Source organism: Artemia franciscana, chromosome 21 (genome assembly GCF_032884065.1).
Source record: "Artemia franciscana chromosome 21, ASM3288406v1, whole genome shotgun sequence".
Classification (NCBI taxonomy): domain Eukaryota; kingdom Metazoa; phylum Arthropoda; class Branchiopoda; order Anostraca; family Artemiidae; genus Artemia; species Artemia franciscana.
Window position 1 is genome coordinate 31,354,292 of NC_088883.1, and position 20,729 is coordinate 31,375,020.

The 20,729-nt window shown below is 37.0% G+C and overlaps 1 protein-coding gene across 2 annotated transcripts in view; it reads left to right on the top strand.

Annotated features, from left to right (window-relative positions):
- The first annotated feature begins 19,217 nt into the window (after positions 1–19,217).
- LOC136040887 (protogenin B-like) overlaps positions 19,218–20,729 on the top strand; it is a 148,009-nt gene continuing 146,497 nt past the window's right edge. For both annotated transcript variants that reach the window (XM_065725295.1, XM_065725297.1), the window contains exon 1: positions 19,218–19,377. In XM_065725295.1, coding sequence (XP_065581367.1) covers positions 19,308–19,377 — 70 coding nt within the window. In that variant the 5' untranslated portion in view covers positions 19,218–19,307. The remainder of the gene's footprint in view (positions 19,378–20,729) is intronic.

Sequence of the window (20,729 nt, forward strand, 5' to 3'; positions counted from 1 at the left end):
AATGAGGTATAGATCTGAATACAGATTGTTTTACCCATGGAAAATTATATGTTGCATGTTCAAGAGTCGGTAAACCTGACAATCTATTTATATGCACAGACAATGGGACAGCCAAGAATGTTGTATATTCGCAAGTTTTACGTAGTTAAATATATATATATATATATATATATATATATATATATATATATATATATATATATATATATATATATATATATATATATATATATATATATATATATGTATATATATATGTCTATCTATATTTACAGGTGGGACACAGGGACACAATAGGGAATATAAATGACGACCGGGACACTCAAAGAAAAAGCGACCGGGACACAAGGAATGTTCGATTAGCAATCAGGGACACAGGGAAACAACAACAACGGGGACGCCGGGGGGCACAGGGGGTCTTCTATATATATAAAATAGACATCCGGATACAAATCACGACCGGGACACAGGGAATATAAATGACGACCGGGACACTCAAAGAGAAATTACAAACTGGGACACCGGGACACAAATGATGACCGGGACACAGGGACGCATCATTAGAATAATAAGGAATAGATCTGAATACGGATTGTTTTTCTCATGGACAATTATATGTTGCATGTTCAAGAGTCAGTAAACCTGACAATCTATTTACCTGCAACATATATATATATATATATATATATCTATTCACAGGTGGGACACAGGGACACAACTACAATGGCGCGTAACTAATATGGCGCGTAACGACTTACGCGCGCGGGGGGGGGGGCTTGGGGGGCGCCCCACCAAGCTAGTTGGTGAAACTTAATTGAAACACTATCTAAAATGTGAACATTTCTTCGCTTTTTAAGCGTTGTCATCATTGATATTTGTCAATGTTGATTCATTTAGTCATTCCTTTCAATGAATTCGTTAGATCAACTTATTTCAATGTTAGCATTTTCCACCGACAAGTTCCTTAGGTTTTGATAACGGATGAAAGTCTAATGGTGCCGAGTCGGGAATGTATGTTGAAAGATCATTCCCAATGGAGATTGTCCAGTTGCTTATTTTTCTGTGACGAAAGGCCGAAGATTGTCATGAAGCGGAATGGTGCTGCTAAAGAGAAATCAGGGATGCCAGTTCGTAAAAATTCAGGGGGGAGGGCAAAGATCCTTTTTTCTATTTTTTAAATGAAGATTTAAAAGTATATTTTTCAAAACTTAAGGGGTGGCAATGTTTTTGTTTTTTTTTCAATGGTTTCCGAATTGCTAAAATAGTTAGTTTTCAAATCTAGCCGGGGCTAATAGTCTCAATTGATACCCCTGAAAGCGGTATCTGCCTGTAATTATAAATAGCCTATCCAAACTTTAATGATATTTCACAGTACATCTCAGCATTTACTAAAAACATGTTTATGGCACATGATGACATGTTGAAAGAAACTGTTATTAACTGATTTAACAGTCAGGCAGTACAGTTCTTCGTTGTCATGATCTCTGGTTTCACAACTAGACAAACTTTAATAATGACTGTTGAAAAATGAAAAAAATTCATGTTTTAGTTTGTCACAGAATTACGTTTATAATTAAGATGCATCTCGTTCCATTACAAAACGCCTCTTACTTTTAAAAATTCAAAAATTCATCAAAATATTCATGAATTTTAAAAAATCATCAAAAATTCAGCAACTTACAGTAATAACAGTGGTGTAGTTATCGCGCTGATTATGATCCTCATCCCACCAAAAATGCGAACATGATACATATTTATTTATTTATCATTTTTTATCTGAAAACCCGCCATACAAAGCAAGAACACGGAGCAGTAAAAGAAAAAAAATAAAACAAAAAAGTCCACAATTAAATACTTCATAAAAATACAAGACAAGCAAATATACAAAAGAAACCAGAATAAAAAAAAACGACTTGTAAGCGAACGAGTATAATTTACATAATATATGTGCGAAACAAAAAAGTCAAAAACGGTGACATACTATATATGCTGCAGAACAATAATGTTTAAACAATCTTACAAGAACTATAGTATTATTGAAAAATATTGAAAAACCCGTCAGAATTAAATACACAACAAAAGGGAGCATAGGAAAAAGAAAAATACAACACATCACTGCTTAAGAATGTGGGAACAATCATTTGAATTCCCATCTATTTTTATATTATGTTTCGCTATCCATCTGGTGATGGCAACCTCTGGGTCAGCAACATTTAATTTCGCAATATCAAGTGAATTTCTATACCAAGGAGGCAGATGAAGCAGATACTTGGCAAAGCGAAAGAACATGGATCGGATTTTACTCTTTTCAGTTTTAGTTAGGAGTTTCCAGAAGGGTGCGGTGTAGATAATATGGGGAAGGGCAACAGCATTATATAGACTTAATAGAAGAGATCGGTTGAATCTAGTTTACAAGATCCAATGGAAACGTAAGCTGCTCAGATTCAACGTCTGATTTGTTCAAGAAGAAATTTTCGGGTGTTGCGGATAGAAAAAGCATTGGGCAGACCTAGATACATAAGGCGGTCTATAGGTTGAACAGAGCTAGATCCAAGCGTGATGGAAGGGGTAGAGGAATGTGTTTTCCAGTTAAACAGGATAATATTAGATTTGGAGGAGTTGAATTCAAGCCCAACTTTCTGATATTGCACTTCAAGGATTCTAAAAATTTCGGTGATACGTTGAAGAGTTCGATTAAGGTTTAGAATGTCATCAGCATAGCATATCAAGGAAAGTTTATAGAGGACAAAATCAGTGAAGGTGGCCACAGATCTTGTGCTTCCATGGGGATTGTATGGGGTTTTTCGGCAAAGCGGTGGGCTATATCTAAACGCAATATATCTAAGCACATCTAGCATATCTAAGCACAATATCTAAGACAATCAGAGTGACTTTTGGAGGAGGTGAAATGGGACACTAATTTTACTTAGAATCAAGGCGATTGACTCGATGAGTTGAATTTGGTCACGACGATACCACCACGCTGAGGAATCACGTGCTAGTGGACTACTTTGAGAAATCGAAAATGGCACACCGATAGAGCAAGTTATAGGTAAGTGGTCAGAAATCTGATAATCTATATATATAAAAATAAGTTGTCTGTGTGTGTGTGTGTGTCGAGTGACGTCATGTTTGTGTGTCGACTGACGTCATTATAAGGATTGAGCTGTATGCGTCATGAAGTTGTTTGTCGACTGACGCCATGTTTGTCAACTGATGAAATTACATACCGGGACACAAATGACGACCGGGACACAGGGAATATAAATGACGACCGGGAACCTCAAAGAAAAATTACAGACTGGGACACCCGGACACAAATCACGACCGGGACACAGGGAATATAAATGACGACGGGACACAGGGACACATCATTAGAATAATGAGGTATAGATCTGAATACGGATTGTTTTTCCCATGGACAATTATATGTTGCATGTTCAAGAGTCAGTAAACCTGAAAATCTATTTATATGCAACATATATATGTATATATATATCTATCAATATTCACAGGGACACAACTACAATGGCGCGTAACGACTTACGCGCGCGGGGGGGCTTGGGGGGCGCGAAGCGCCCCACCAACTAGGTGTTGGGGTGGCGCTTCATGCCACCCCAACAGCTAGTCAAATATAATATTAACTGTATCAGCGGTTAGATTTGACGATACAGCAATGTGGTCCGAATTAGAGGTTCGCGAAGACGTATATCGTCGTAATATATAATATAATTATATGCTATAAATGTATAATTATATATATTTATAATATTTACGTAATATATCACGTATATTTATATTACATAATATTATAGTAGCTATAGTAGTTCGTGGAGACGCCTAAAAATCTGGTTCAGACAAATTACAATTAAAGTCTCCGGCTATAACACTAAAAAGGCTATAACACTAGGGAAACCTAGACGCCCATTTTTTTTTTACACAAGAACCGACACAGTCGACACACAAACATGACGTCAGTCAACAGACAAACAACTTATCTATCTATATATCTATCTATCTATCTATATATATAAAAATAAGTTGTCTGTCTGTCTGTCTGTGGATCAGGTGACGTCATGTTTCTGTGTTGACTGACGTCATGAAATTAGTTGTCGTCATTTTTGCTTTGACGGTGACGTCATTAACGGTATTTGAACGCAAAACCGCGCAGTTAGATGAAAATCCACCTGGACAGCGAGAGTCAAAACATATCAAAACTGAAAATGATAGCGATGATGATTGGGTTTGGGATTTGACTTGGATAAGGTCATCAATGCCTACCAGATTTAAGTTAAAAAAACAAAGGTTCGTCGATATGTACTTCATAGTGACGCTGAAAAATAAAGAAGAAAAAGAAAACTGAAAAAAGAAAAAAGGTAAAAAACTAAAAAAAACTAAAAAGAAAAAATACTCAAAGAGAAATTACAGACCGGGACACAAATGACGACCGAGACAGAGGGAATATAAGTGACGACCGGGAACCTCAAAGAGAAATTACAGACTGGGACACCCGGACACAAATCACGACCGGGACACAGGGAATATAAATGACGACCGGGACACAGGGACACAACTACAACGGGGACGCCGGGGGCACAGGCGGGATACATAAATGACGACCGGGACACAGGGATTGTTCGAATAGAAATTACAGACCGGGACACAGGGAATATGAATGACGACCGGGACACTCAAAAAGAAATTACAAACTGGGACACCGGGACACAAATGACGACTGGGACACAGGGAATATAAATGACGACCGGGACACAGGGACACATCATTAGAATAATGAGGTATAGATCTGAATACGGATTGTTTTTCCCATGGACAATTATATGTTTCATGTTCAAGAGTCAGTAAACCTGACAATCTATTTATATGCACAGACAATGGGACAGCGAAGAATGTTGTATATTCGCATGTTTTACGTAGTTAAAAACATATATTTATATCTATCTCTATTCACAGGTGGGACACAGGGACACAACTACAATGGCGCGTAACTAATATGGCGCGTAACGACTTACGCGCGCGGAGGGGCTTGGGGGGCGCGAAGCGCCCCACCAACTAGGTGTTGGGGTGGCGCGAAGCGCCACCCCAACAGCTAGTATAAAAATAAGTTGTCTGTGTGTGTGTGTCGAGTGACGTCATGTTTGTGTGTCGACTGACGTCATTATAAGGATTGAGCTGTATGCGTCATGAAGTTGTTTGTCGACTGACGTCATGTTTGTCAACTGATGAAATTACATACCGGGACACAGGGAATATAAATGACGACCGGGAACCTCAAAGAGTAATTACAGACTGGGACACCCGGACACAAATCACGACTGGGACACAGGGAATATAAATGACGACCGGGACACAGGGACACAACTACAACGGGGACGCCGGGGGCACAGGCGGGATATATAAATGACGACCGGGACACAGGGATTGTTCGAATAGAAATTACAGACCGGGACACAAATGACGACCGAGACACAGGGAATATAAATGACAACCGGGACACTCAAAGAGAAATTACAAACTGGGACACCGGGACACAAATGACGACCGGGACACAGGGAATATAAATGACGACCGGGACACAGGGACACATCATTAGAATAATGAGGTATAGATCTGAATACGGATTGTTTTTCCCATGGACAATTATATGTTGCATGTTCAAGAGTCAGTAAAGCAGACAATCTATTTATATGCACAGACAATGGGACAGCGAAGAATGTTGTATATTCGCATGTTTTACGTAGTTAAAAACATATATATATATATATCTATCTCTATTCAAAGGTGGGACACAACTACAATGGCGCGTAACTAATATGGCGCGTAACGACTTACGCGCGGGGGGGGGGCGAAGCACCCCACCAACTAGGTGTTGGGGTGGCGCGAAGCGCCACCCCAACAGCTAGTTTATATATATATATATATATATATATATATATATATATATATAGATATATGTATATTTGTAATTTACGAAGTGTATTTTTTAATTAAGGTCCGTTTGAACATAAGTACACAACGAAAGATTATTTCAAAAAAGTAATTTTTTTTCAGAAAGTGCGTACTTTACTCTATTTTTCAACATAGTTACCAAGTTTTTTTTTAAACACTTATCATGCCTTTCAACTAATTTGAAGTGAAGTCTTTATAGGAACTTGCCATCGGCTCCAATTACCAAGAGTTCACTGCTTTTTTTACGTCGTCCTGGAGAACTGGTTGAACTGGAGACAAAATATGGGTTCCGCATATCACGCCCAAATCGAGGCAATACAACATGGAATAGAAACACACACACTCCCCTAAAAATTGAAGGCCGAACATCCTCTCTCCCTGCGCAAAATCATGGTATCGGTGTTTGGGAATAGATATGGTGTTTTTTTTTGGTCGACTTCATTCAATGGAGGAACCACTATCAATGCAGAAGCATACTGCCTAACTCAAAGCTCTGCGGAGTGATAATCAGTTGAGAGATATGATAAGTGTTACAACAAACTTGGCTACTATGCTGTTAAATAGAATAAAATACGTACTTTTTGAAAATAAATTCACTTTTTTAAATAATCCTTCGTTGTGTACTCATGATCAAACGGACCTTAATTAAAAAACATGCCTCGTATGTAACTAGATGTTTTTCTTGTTTTACTGAACAAGTGCGTAAACTATTTAGGCTAGTAGCAGGAATTCATCAAATTTTTTCAGTCTTCGACTAAATTTATACGAAAAACCCTGAAACCGTCCTTAAGGAGATTACTACTACTACTACTAAAAACTCACCACAGCACCAAGTCGCCTGAGGTTAACACGGCTACGCTCGCTCCTCGTCCATCCTAATCTATTTACAGACTTCCTCTTTACACCCTCTCAGGAAGCTCCCATTCTCCCTAAATCTCTCTTTACCACATCCTCCCACCCCAACTGCGGATGATCTGCTTTCCGTTTAGCCCTAGACGGTTGTCCGAAAAGGACAATTTATGGAAATCTGTCATCCTTCATCTGCAGAACTTGCCCCAGCCATCTCAACCTTTCTCTAATTATAGCCCTAAAAAACGGGATTGAACCACACTTTCCGTATAGCCTATTGTTTGAAATACAGTCAGTCAGCCGGGTACCGAAAACAATCCGTAGGCAATTTCTGTGGAAAACATCTAGCAAATTTTCCTCCATTTCTAGGAAAACCCTTGCTTCAGAACAATATTTGACCACTGTCATCACTGTAGCTTCCAATATTCTAATCTTGGTTCGCAGACTTATCTTCCTATTCTTCCAAACTTTTTTCAACTGTAAAAAAACACCCTGAGCCTTGGCTATTCTACCTTTAACATCTTCACTACTCCCACCGTCTTTACTAATAATACTACCAAGGTAAGCGAAGCTGCCCACTTGACCAATCTTTTTGTTACCCACCGTCACCTTTTTATCTTTACTTATTCGTAGCCTTAGCGACTTAGTCTTCTTAACGGTTATTTTCACACCAATGCTAGCACCCTGAACTTGCAAAACTTCTAAAAGTTCAATCATTTTTGCTCATACCTTAATCGATGCTAAATCATCGGATATGATTTACCTTATAAATACTTTCATCGGGTGCTTAAATCATCAGCATAATCTAAATCCAGAAAAGTTTTTCTTCCCCATGGGTTCCGTTATTGGGTTCCGGTTCCATGGGTTTCCATGGGTTCCCCATGGGTTCCAGTTCCGTTCTCTCCCATTGCCTTTCCTGTGCTCCCTAAGACAAAGTACATCAAGATGATCCATGTGAATGGGGATGGAACATAACCCTACTTAACTCCTGATTTCATATGAAACCAGCTACTAACCTCATTCCCTAGCTTAACAGTGGCAGTGTTATTCTCGAACATAGCACTAAGCACTTTGATGTATTTGTCTGTTATACCATACAAGGATAAGACCTTCGCTAAAGCTCCTCTATTGGCTTAATAGAACGCTTGCTCGTGATCTATAAAACTAAGGAACAAAGGTTTTTAATGACTCAGGCACTTCTCAATTATTAACCTAAAAGTGAGAATTTGGTCGATACGGTCCTCTAGCTTTCCTAAAACCACACTGTTCTTCTCTTAAAACTTTGTCTAAAGCATCTGTCAGTATAAAAAAGCATCATCATACTAAGTAATTTGCCACCTATAGGGACCAGGGTAATGTCTCTATAATTACTACACTCACTCTTATCACCTTTCTTGTACAGTGTTTTTCCTAAACCAATGTCTTGGGTTTAGTTAGGGTTTTCCTAAAATCGCTAGGTACTTTCCGTTTTTCAAAATTCATAATGATCAGTAGCTTATTTCTAACCTCATAACCATCACATTCTAGAAACTCGTTTACCACACTATCAACACCTGATGTCTTTTTTTTTTAATCCTTTTAATCCTTTTTAATCCTTTTAATCCTTTAATCCTTTTTTTTCCTTTTAGTACTGTCGCTAATTCTTCCTCGCAAAATAAATCTTACCTCACATCTAAGGTGCCACAGACTTTTTCATTTTCCTTTATATCTTATCCTGTAAGTCTATCCGGCTTAGCACATTCTCAAAATGTTTTGCCCATCTCTCTTTAACTCTGTCCTCATCCCGATCAATGCGAGTGCAAAATACCTCATGGTTGGTCCTTTGGTAATTTACAACTCTATTTTTGGACTCCTGATGCCTAATAAGGAGCCATGCGAAAGGTGATGTAATCTACAAAGAGGACTGGACTCCAAAAGTCTACTATGGGGTATTTCCACCAGCAAAACCCTGGCAATGCTGGTGAAAATCAGTACCAGTGAAAATTATGACAGAAAGATAAACATTTTGATGCTCGGAAAAAAATTCGACCCTCCGAAAATAGAACACTTCAATGGAAAAAAGTCAGCATATATGGATTAAGCAGAAGACAACAGCTGAGATTATCCTGTATCGAAACAGAATAAAACAGATAGAAACGGTCAGTGACATTTCAGCTTCAACTATTGATAGAAATAACTTCAGACCTATGTTATATAGTGAACTCTATTTTGGTTGTTTTTTCTACGGCCAAATAGTTGTGTTGACAAAAAAATCGGCTCGATAAGTTTGCTAAAGTAATTTACCAAACAGGATGCTATCATTAAATATCATTTTATTAAAGGATTAAATAAAAAAAAAACAATTTTTTTTAACTGAAAGTAAGGAGCGACATTAAAACTTAAAACGAACAGAAATTACTCCGTGTATGAAAGGGGCTGTTCCTTCCTCAACGCGACATTCTAGGACCACTTGGTCGATACGATCACCCCTGGGACCCGTGATTTCGGTTTTCTGGCAAAAAATACTAAGTTCCACATTTTTGTAGATAAGAGCTTGAAACTTCTACAGTAGGGTTCTCTGATACGCTGAATGCGATGGTGTGATTTTTAAGATTGTATGACTTTTAGGGGGTTTCCTCCTATTAATCAAAACAAGGCAATTTTCTTAGGCCCGTAGCTTTTGATGAGCAATCAGCATAAAAATCCGATTCTTTTGATGCATCTATTAGTATCAAAATTCCGATTTTTAGATTTTCGTTTACTATTGAGCCGGGTCGCTCCTTACTACAGTTCGTACCACGAACTGTTTAAAAAGCATAATTAAATGGGGATAAGAGGGGGGCAACTCTGCAATGTTAGTACATGATTGCCAAAAGCACAATTGTTCGTTTCTGGCCTCTTTCATGACATTTCTTTCGTTCCTATCTTATCATTTTACAGCTTTCTCTCAGGTTTTGTTAATCTAGCCCTCTTTGCAGATTACATGTCCCCTCCTACGACTCATGCTCAGGCATTTACTTCTGGAAAACGGAGCTCTCAATTGACTAGGGGCATAATTCGGAACTTTTTGCGCTCATACTTAGGCCCAAAGAGTATGGGTAGCTTAAAAGAGTGGAAAGTGGCGCTGGTGTCGGCACCTAGCGTTTGGCGATTCTTGGTATTTTTTCAAGCTTGTGTAATCGTTTTTTTTTGTCAGGGACTGAGATGAGGCACTTATTTCTACCATAATTCTACCAATTTCGCTAATTAAATTAATTATTCTTATTATTACACTGAAAAAAATGTCAAGTGTCGCCCAACGCTAGACAGCGTTGATAGTTTCTCTTGTAAACACTAGCGTCAGTTCCCACTCTTATGACTTACCCATACTTTTAGGTTTGGCCCTTGCTTACCTCTGGCCTTTGGTGCTCACTTTGACCGGTTTTTAAAGCATCATGAAACGTTACCCCCCCCCCTCTTCAATGGTCAAATAATAGGATCAAAACCGCAAAATTTTTGAACTTGTGCCCTTATATAATCAATTAAAGTCAAGGGGAGGTAGTGAGTTGGCCAAAATTATGACTTGTATCTCGGGTTCAAGGTTTTTTTTAATCTTGTTTTTTAGCAATGAGCTTAAATTTTAAAAACCCGACTACTTAGTGACAGTTTTCATGTTGTTTCCAACCTTCAACCTCTTCTGCCAGATAATGAGGTCAAACACTTATTACTAAACTTTTACCAGCCACACAAATTAAATAAATTTTTCATATTACGAAGAAATACCAAGTGTCGCCAAGCTATAGATGGCGTTGAAGTTTTTTGGGACACTAGTGCCTGTTTCCACTGTTATAAGCTACCCATACTCTTTGCTCCTAGCCTTGATAGTTTAGGTACCTATTCAATGGAACACTTCAATTTATACAAGTTATTTTTTAATGTCTGGTAAGGGGAGGGGGCTCTCAAATTCCACTCTTTAGCTACACCATTGGCAATACCGTAAATCATACCTTTGTAAACTAGCATGTTTTTCTAATAGCTATCAAAATCTTTTAGATCAAATCTAGTAATTTTTGCTATATTGAAAAATGATAGCAAAGGATATATGCTAACACAATACACCAACGCTACCCAGGTAAAAAAAAAATCTAAAATGCAATTATGTCATTGAGTGTCTGTATAAATTTTAGAACGAATTGGGGCGTGGCGGATATACTGTAACTTTAAGCGATTTTTGAATAAAAGTTATTGCAAAAGCCTATAATGAAAAGGATGATTATTTCTTTAACCAATTCAACGCTTCATTAAACAAGATTAATAGCTTAACTATGGTTGACTTTGACAGCCGTGGGCCCAGATGAATATGGTAAGGTGATCCCCTTAAAATGTGGTACAATCTTCTTAATTTACTTGTAAGCGTAAATTGGGTATAAGTCGAGATCGAGTGTCCGAACTAGATGTTAGTTTCTCTGTGCTTCAGCTTAATGTCAGGGTCTTTTTTCTTCGTTTGATAAGTTAAAACAAATTGTACATAGTTGCCCCCTCCCAGATTATATTGGTCACTGTGAGACCTTCCTTGAATCGAAAACTGAATCTCTTTAAATCTCCCTGGTTACAATATGAATACTTGAATCGAAGCAGGAAGGCTAGGGGTGGCCTTTCTGTCTATGTTTCAGATTATCTTACCTAGGGGAAGTCAGGGCTTACACAGACACTGGCAGATACAGGGGGGCCCAAGGTTTGCCCAGGTACCCCCAGGATTTTTTCAGCACCTTCATTCCTTTTTTTGTTTTCACTCTTTTTTGAGTTTTGTCAATTATTGGCACCCGTGTCACATTGCCCCCCCCCCCCAAGATTTTGGTTATTGGCACCCTTGTCATATTAGCCCCTCCCTAAGATTTTGTTGTAGATCCGCCCCTGGACTTAGACACGGGGTTGATCTGAACATTCAAGCATGAACCCCTCGTGACTTAACAAAAACTCGCAAAAAATCAATATAAGTGGACTAGCCATTTGTAGCCTATTTTGCAAAAAGTATTTTTTAGCGTAATTTTTTTTTTCAAAGGGCTTCTGTTCTGAATTTAATAAAGAAGCCCAGACTGCTGGATTTACAATATGATTTCCTTAGAGAAGAGGTAGCTCACGCAGGAAGATTCTAGAGGAAGCGATTGGATTTCATCTACTTGATTGTTTTTGAAAATTACTATACATTTTTACATTTGTCCGAACCAAACTTGTCTCTAATAGACTAATATTTAGGGTCACACAGATGAATCCTTAATACTCTTGTGACTAGTAATTGTTACTAGTATGATTGTTTTTGAAAATTACTTTACATTTTTATGTTTGTCCGAACCAAACTTGTCTCTAAAAGGTTAGTATTTAGGGTCAAAACACACATATGAATCCTCAATACTCTTGTGACTTGTAATTGTTACTAGTATGATTGGTTTTTGAAAATTACTTTACATTCTTATGTTTGTCCGAACCAAACTTGTCTCTAAAAGGTTAGTATTTAGGGTCAAAACATACAGATGAATCCTTAATACTCTTGTGACTAGTAATTGTTACTAGTGCTACTACTGCTATTGCTACTATCCTTACTAGTTCTACCACTAATATTGCTAACGAAGCTGATTAAATCAAAACACTCTATATGGATGGCGGTTGTCAAAATGACGCATCTGCAATTTTCAGGAACTGTTTACAGAAATAAGCTGAATCTTCCAGCGTGTATTGACAGGGATCTTAAAATGCAGGTATTATGTACATACTGTTACTAATGTTATTACTGCTAAAATTATTGCCACTGCTGAAGCTAAGGTTATTAAGCGGAATCTGAACACTTTTGACAATAATTATTTCTACTCAGTAAAAAGAAAGTCTTTCGCTTTCAAAAATATTTCAGCTATCGATGCAACCATGATTGCTTGCTCTGTTTCTTTTGTGCATGAAAAGTCTACAAAGGAAAAAGGCTTTGACTTTCTGCTAGCTGGAACTTAGTAAAAGAGTGAATCACAATTTTTACTTGGTATTTAGCATAATGTCAAAGCCTCATTTATATATCACACCTACATCACTACTCCCTGGTCAAAGAAATAAACTGTATCAAAAGACTGGTTGGCCTCATTTTTAACGAGGAATAAGAATTTATCACTTATATCCCCCGAAGTGACCAGCCAAGCCAGTACAAAGGGCTTTAACAGCGTTCTTGTGGAAATTTTTTGACAGAATTTTGAGTGTCTATCCATGTTTCAAAGGAAAGAACATTCTCGAAAAAAGGAAAGGAAAATTCTTTGACAAAAATTTGAGTGTCGATCCATGTTTCAAAGGAAGGGTTTTGAGAGTTCATGAGAGGAGGGTCCCAACCATCATATTTCAGTCTTGAATCTCGCCTCCGATGGTATAACTGAAACTTCATGCACTACCTCTACCGAACATGGCCAAATCGTGACAATAGCCTGCTTTTGCAATGTGTCTGGTGCCTCCGGCGTATCTCTTCCCACAAGTCAACTACGAAGATCATATGCTAAGCAGTGTATCATCGGGAGCGCTAAGTCTAGCTGAACAAAGCAGATGGTTCAAGGATAACATCTTCCTTGAATATGTCAAGCATTTCGTGAAACGTACGAAATCAGATGTAAAAAGCACTATTCTTCTGGATCTGGATAACCGCAATCTCAACACCAATTTCAACCGAAGAAGTAGCAGAGCTTACTTCACAGTGTTTCTGGGGAAAATTTAGCCCGGCAAACATTGTTTATGCTTTTCGTGCAACATGAATTTCTCCGTTGAACAGGAGTATTTTATGGGATCAAGGTTTTTTGCCGTCTGTAGAAACAGACAGACCAGTAGTTATTTTGCCTGAAACCCAACTCCCTTGGCATCATCCGAGGGCCCTCAGACAGAAAGAAGACCTGTAGTAACTTCCTGAATATGTTCGACCTTTCCCCTCTCTGTTGGCTTTTAGTCTACTTTTTTGGGACAGCGAGCCTACGATTGAGGACGCACCCAAATAATTACCGACGCACCTGAAAAAGATAAAATAGAGCAAGTAAGAAAACAAGAGCAAAGAAGGCCACAAAAAAGAAGCGTGGACAGCCTCAGGAAATTTTTGAAAGCAGTGGTAGTGATTTTTTTTCAACGACTTCTCGAGTGATGACTTACTCCATCGCGGCGAGATGGAAGAATCGAGCTCTTCGATCCCGATTCAGTCGCGGTAAATAATTTTATTTCTATGAATTTTGTGCTTTGCAAACGTAGTGCAGTGATTTTTTGTATTGCTAAAATAAAGAACGTCAGTCAAGGTTAATTCAGGGTTTCCTTTATGATAGAAAGCGGACAGAAATTCGTGTTTCCACAGATATCAGATAAGGCAGACATCATTGTGGGTGACATGGTTTAGAAACTTCCTCGCCTGTGAAACTTTGGAGGCACAGAAAAAACCTACCTAAGATTAGTCTTTGGTCACAATCTTAGCTTGAAGAGATTAGAAAGTTCTTAAGCCGAACTGGCCAGACATGACAATAATCAATCAAGAGAGATAAAACTCTAAAAAAGAAAACTTTAAACGAGACGACGGCCAGTAGAATTAAAAGACTAAAACAACGCAGATATTTCGCCTGTATAAAACAAGGCGTCTTCATAGCTCGCATAGCTGCTTTTCCCTACGTGGATAAGTAGCGACAATTGTATTTATTATATTTGGTGGTGGTTTTTATTTGTTTTTAGATTAGTTTTCTTTTAATTTTCTATCTTGTGCTGAAGACGCCTTGTTTTATACAGGCGAAATATCTGCGTTGTTTTAGTCTTTTAATTCTACTGGCCGTCGTCTCGTTTAAAGTTTTCTTTTTTAGAGTTTTATCTCTCTTGATTGTTTATTGAAGAGATTAGAGCAATTTGGTGTTATTCTAATGCTTTTGTTGTCATTTACATACCTTAAGTCCTGTTTTTTTACTAAGTAAGTAATCGGAATGACGATGGCTCTTGACCACTAAAGTCCCTGCCTCGGCCCTGCAGTTTGTTGCAATAGCCAAGTTAAATCTCTGGATCCCGTGTTACCAGTGTAAAGTATGTGCCACTACAAGACCTTTTTTCTGGTAATGCTACTTGAAAAAAGTTTGGAAGAATAGGAAGATAAATCTGTAAACCAAGATTAAAATACTGGAAACTACAGTGATGACGGTGGTCAAGTATGGTTGTGAAGTGTGGGTGCTCCGAAAAACGGAAGAAGAGGAGGAGTTGCTAGATTTTTTCCAAAGAAATTTTCTACTGATTGTTCCAAGTACCCGACTGACTGGCCGTACCTCAAATAGTACGAAGAATGTGGTTCAATTCAACTTTCTAGGGCTATAATGAGAGAAAGTATTAGATGGCACGTTTTGCGGATGAAGGATGACATATTGCCAAGGATTGTCCTTTTCAGCCAACCGTCTACGGCCAAAGCGGGTTGTCCTCCAACGGGTAGGAGGACGTCGTAAGGAAAGATTTAAAAGAAATAGGAACTTCTTGGGAGGGTGTAAAGAGGGAGGCTTTGGATAGATTGGGATGGAGAAAGAGCATGCGTAGCTGTGTTGGCCTCAGGCGGCTACATTAAGTTGTTGTTAGTAGTAGTATTACCAGTGTAATGTACACGTGGTGTACCATGTATTACCAGTGTAAAGTCTATGCCACTACAGGACCTCTTTTCTACTTTTTATGATGCAGCTAGACGGCATAATAGTAAAATATTGTACTGGCATGTTAATAAATTGAGAGGGAGTAGTCGATCCGGACTTGTCCCAGCTAAAGATAGGAACTGGGTCACAATTGGTGACAAGGAAAGATTTAAAGAGAGATGAATGGCACATTTTGAGAATGTACTAAACCAAGATACAATTGCAGGAAAAGACATAGAGGAAAACGAAAAAACTTGTGATAGCTTGGATGTAAAGGGAGATTCGTTTGGTGAGGAAGAATTGGCGACAGTACTAAAAGGATTAAAAAATAACAAAGCTCCAGCTGCTGATTGTGTGGTAAATGAGTTTCATAAAATTGGTAGTCTGAGGTTAGAAATAAGTTACTGAAGATTGTAAATTTGACTTTGAAAAGGGGAAAGTATCTAACGATTTTAGGAAAACCTTAATTAAACCACTGTATAAGAAAGGTGATAAGAGTGAGTGTCGTAATTACCGAGGCATTAGTCTGATATCTGTAGGTAGCAAAGCACTCTCTGTAGGTAGCATGGTCTCTGTAGGTAGCACGTGTGGTTTTAGATGTGTGTCAAAATCTTCAATGGAGAATATGGGACTTTTCGCTACTGTGAGTTACTTCTACTACGCTTCCTGGCTATAGAGCCTTACGGGGGAGTGTATGTTGAAGCACATTTATGTTGTTTTAAGCTTATTGTTGAATAAAACAATTTAGAAGGAATAGTTTATGATTCGCAGTTTAATTAAAGTAGGGCTCAGACTTCCCAACTCATTTTTTTGGTAACGGGTAGCCCCCGGCCCGTAAAAAAAAGAAAAAACCTGCAGAATTAATAACAATAAATGCCATAAAACGAATACAAGAGGCAGCACTACCTGAAAAGAAGACCAAGAGCCTTTTTCACTGATATACCAAATTCTCTCCTGAACTGTGGTTTAGCAAAACTCATAAACTCATAATTTGCCAAATCGACTATTCAAACGAGAAGCAGTTAAAAGTAAGGGAAAAAATTAGCTTTATTTATATGATAGCATCGAGAATGTGACTTACTCTGAAAAATTTGCCAAAAATTTGAATTGCAATCCAAGATTCTAGCCCTTAAGTAGAGAAAAATAAGAAAAAACCTTATGACTTATCCTACAATTGACACAAATTAAAACAATTTAAACCGAAAAGGAACACCAATTCTTACTAAAAAAAGGTGGTCAAGGAAAATAAAGAGTGATGGACAGAAATAGATCTGTATCATAAGTTGAACTTGAAATGAACAACCATTTTTGGGGATAAATACGTACAACCTAAGTCAAATTTTGACGAAAATTTACTATCAACTAAAACTTGAACGAAGAGAATTTATAATGGATGAATAGATGAAACCCAACTTGTATGGAAGCAAACTATATTTCCAAGTCAAACTTAAGCGAACAGAAGCTCTTTTTCTAGTCTTCCCCTATTAACTATCCCTTAATTCCGATTTATTATGATTTGCAGAGAAGCACAATTCGAACAAGATGTTTATTTTGCAAAAAATCCATAGAAAACTTAAAAAACGCAAGTATAAAGTAAGAAAATTGGAAATATATTTATCTACTCTTACAGAAAATGAGTTTCAATCTATTTGCTTATGTGGAAATTCTATCATTACTCCAAAGAATGGTAATTGAAAATCAAAGCATATAAGTAATTGAAAAATCAGTTATTCGTCTGATTCCTGGGCATATTTTGTCACATGTGTTGGAGATCCGGAATTGCGCTTTGGCAAAAATGCTAGTAAAAATTAATCTGCAATCCACAAGATCACTGAGGCTGTTTGCAAAACCCAGTATAGAGGTAATACGGTAGCAGTGGCAGTGGTCTCTTGTCACAGTTTTCATTGAAACAATTTTCGCTGAATCAATGCCACTTTTATTTCCTGAGAAACCACCAATACTTGGAGGTATAAATAACGACAGAAGATGTGCACTTAGACAGTATTTATTTTTGAGACGGGGAGTGTCTAAATAAGTTGTTTAGTTATAAGACAAATATGGTTAGTTATAATAATTTCAAAATTCAATTGACAAGCTCATCTCAAAGGACTTATTCTGGTTTATATTTCGCAAGAGTTCGACGCAAAAAGTAATTATTCCCGATTTGTTCAAATTCCTTCGTCTTTAGGTAAAAAAAAATCCCTCAAATTTTCTTATGAGCAATTACATTTTATACAACATAAGAATTTACTGTTCTTACATTATGCTCTGAGAGTAACTCTACTCCTTATATTGAGAATTTGTTCGCTTTAAAAAGACCTGGAATTAGTTAATTTTTTTTATAATTATTATTTGATTATTAATCATTTAATTAATAGTTATCTAACTTATTTAATATTTATTTAATTATTGGTTAATTCTTTTCTATAGTAAACCGAACAGGGATGTTTTTACCCTGATATATTTTTTTTCAGAACCGGGTTAAAGATGAAAGATTTTCATTCCAGATCAGACGCTTTTTAGGTAAACAATAAAAGTATTTTCAACCTTTATATAATTTTTTACTGTCTTCTTATCTATGTTTGTTTAATTTATACTTTTATTAAATATCAAATATTTGTTTTGCGTTATAATACTCCACGAAATTGTCATCAAGTGTCCTTGAAACTTCTCATTAAGTTCATTACCTTTATTTTTGCTCTTTCTTTAGGAGGGTGTGATCATAAAGAGAGATAAGAGGATCGTGCCCCTAAATTTGAACCAGAAAAGCAAAACTGTAAGCAAAACTAATTCGTTAAATTTGATAACGGATTGTTATCAAATTCGTCATCATTATAATTGATTAAATTTGACCGTTATTAATTTTCTAAATTTTACGGCCGCCAGGAGCAAAAATTCATTAGTTACATACTGGAGACTTTTCATGGTAATAGAAATAAAGATTTTTATTTATAACATTTTTATATATTTTTCAAAGCCTGTGAGGTTTTGAAGTTTTAACATAACCAATTCAAAAATTCAAATTTACTTTCACTGTCCTTAGTACTTCAATCATTCGAATTCCATATAAAGAACACTTTTATTTTTTGGAGTTTCACTCAATTTGCAAGTTTCTCGTATTTTTTTTTTTTTACTTAGAAGGTGTTTCAGCTATTTGAAGGGGTTTTCAGGAAGTTAAAGAAACTAACCCCCTTCAGTCTTAGGCCTAGGGCAACCAATTACCCAAGATCTGCTTTAGGTGTTTGGTATCAATTCAAAAAACTCTATAAACAGGGGAGTAAAACTTATTTTTAGAAACACAGGAGGGGGGGGACTTCGTTGCTCATTCATTTTTTTTCAATGCACATAAAAAAATCAACATTAGGTGGAGGGCACAAAAACTGGGTGGCAATTGGCCTCCCCCCGTCCCTAATTGGTGCACCAGAACTGTTTTCCTTTTCTATGGTATACACTTCTCCAAACTGTTAAAACGTATATATGCAACTATGCAAAAGACATGGACTTTGAGCGTTCAAGAAAGTATGTTTTTTTCAAGGGTAGGCGTAAGTGTTTCTAAATTCACTGATAGATGGCGTAAAAACGTAATGGTTTGTTTTAACCTTAAAATCAAAGTAAAATGAACCATTTCTCAAAATTTCATGTTTATTATACCATTTTTACGCACACTTCCATAAGTCTCATGATCTAATTAACATCTCCGTGAAAGTAATACGTAATTAGGGAATTCATTAGGCCTATCCTACGCAAGTACACTAGCGGCCATTTTATTGCATTTCAGCCAATCAGCATGAAGACGTTTTACTAGTGTTTGTAAATTGTGACCATTTGAAAAAAAAACTTCAAGTAAAATTATGTGATTGTGAAAAAAGGATTAAAAATATGGCATTTTCTCGGGGATTAGTGTATTTTTTGATTGTCTTGGCCTTTTGGAATGTTCAGGCTAACTTTGGTAAGTTTAACTCCTTAGCTTAGTTAGGGCTTAAGGCTAGTGCAGAATTTAGGGTTTTAAAAGACTAGCCTGTTGCCTTAAGGCAATTTCCATCAGAGAAAATTAGATTCTTTGAAATACACACTGCTTTGTTACTAATATAGCCCAAACCTAGTTTAGATTCAGCAGCATAATAGGCTAACAGTAGTTAAGGCTAGCCTACTAGCCTGCCACTGGTTCAGGGCTAATGAGGCTAGACCTAGCCTAAAAAGTAGCCAAGTTAAGCATGGATCCTGATTTTTGGTTTGTAAAGGGGCTAGTTTTGGTAAAATTCTAGCCAAGCTGCTCTTTGCTATCTTGGAAAGTGGCTAGGTTAAGAAAAACTAGATAGGCTAGCTTAGCTTGTCTAGAACTTTACCATTTTTTGAAGAGAAATATTTGTTGATAATGTAAGTAGGATTTGCCTAGGCTCTAACTAAATCTTGGATAGCTGAGGCCTACTTTATTATGAGATTAAACCATCACCTGCTGTGCCTAGGCTAGCCTAGGTTATGACATAAAACTTTGTTAGATCCAAGTCAATAAGACTAGAAAGTTAAGGTTTAAAATTTTGGCTAGGGACATATTTCATTCTCTTTTGATAAGGAATGTAAAATGTTTGATAAGAGAATCAAAAAGTTGTTCATCAATGCTCTTATCAGACCAAAGTTTTTTGCTAATCTGTCCAGTGAATTGATCTGATATGATTTTTGTCTTCTATTTTAAATTTGTTTATATCTCAGTTGGCACTGAGCACTAGCACACTAAAATACCATCCTTATAATCAACATCTAGGCCTAAGCAGTTCCACAATTTCATATGGGTAAATTTAAGTTCTTTTTGCTATCTTGGAAAGAGGCTAGGTTTGAAAAATGAAATTCTCAAGGATGTGTCTACAGACAAAAGTATGTCCCAGGGAAGTATTTTGAAGTACCCATTTCCACTCCTTCTTCCCCTAGAGAGTAGAGTGACCTTTGATGACCTTCTGAAATTCTTTGTGTTATGAAATTGAAACCTTGCAAAATGCTTCCTCTGCTTAAATAAAGTAAAAGAAAAGTGTTTTCAGCATCACAAATGTAACTGAATCCTAATTTATCAGGTTTCAGAGATCTGCAATTACATTTTCTAAATTACAAAAAAGCCATTGATATGGCTTACAATTGTACTTGAATAACAGAAATGCATTTTTAGAACTAAAACCTAAGAAAAAGTTAGTGATAACTTAAAATCAAGGTAAAATATTGTTTTGTCAAAATTTCAATACACATTTCTAAGACTTAGGGTAAAATTCTAGTTAATTGACTTCTTGATATCTCGGAAAGGGTTTAGGTTAA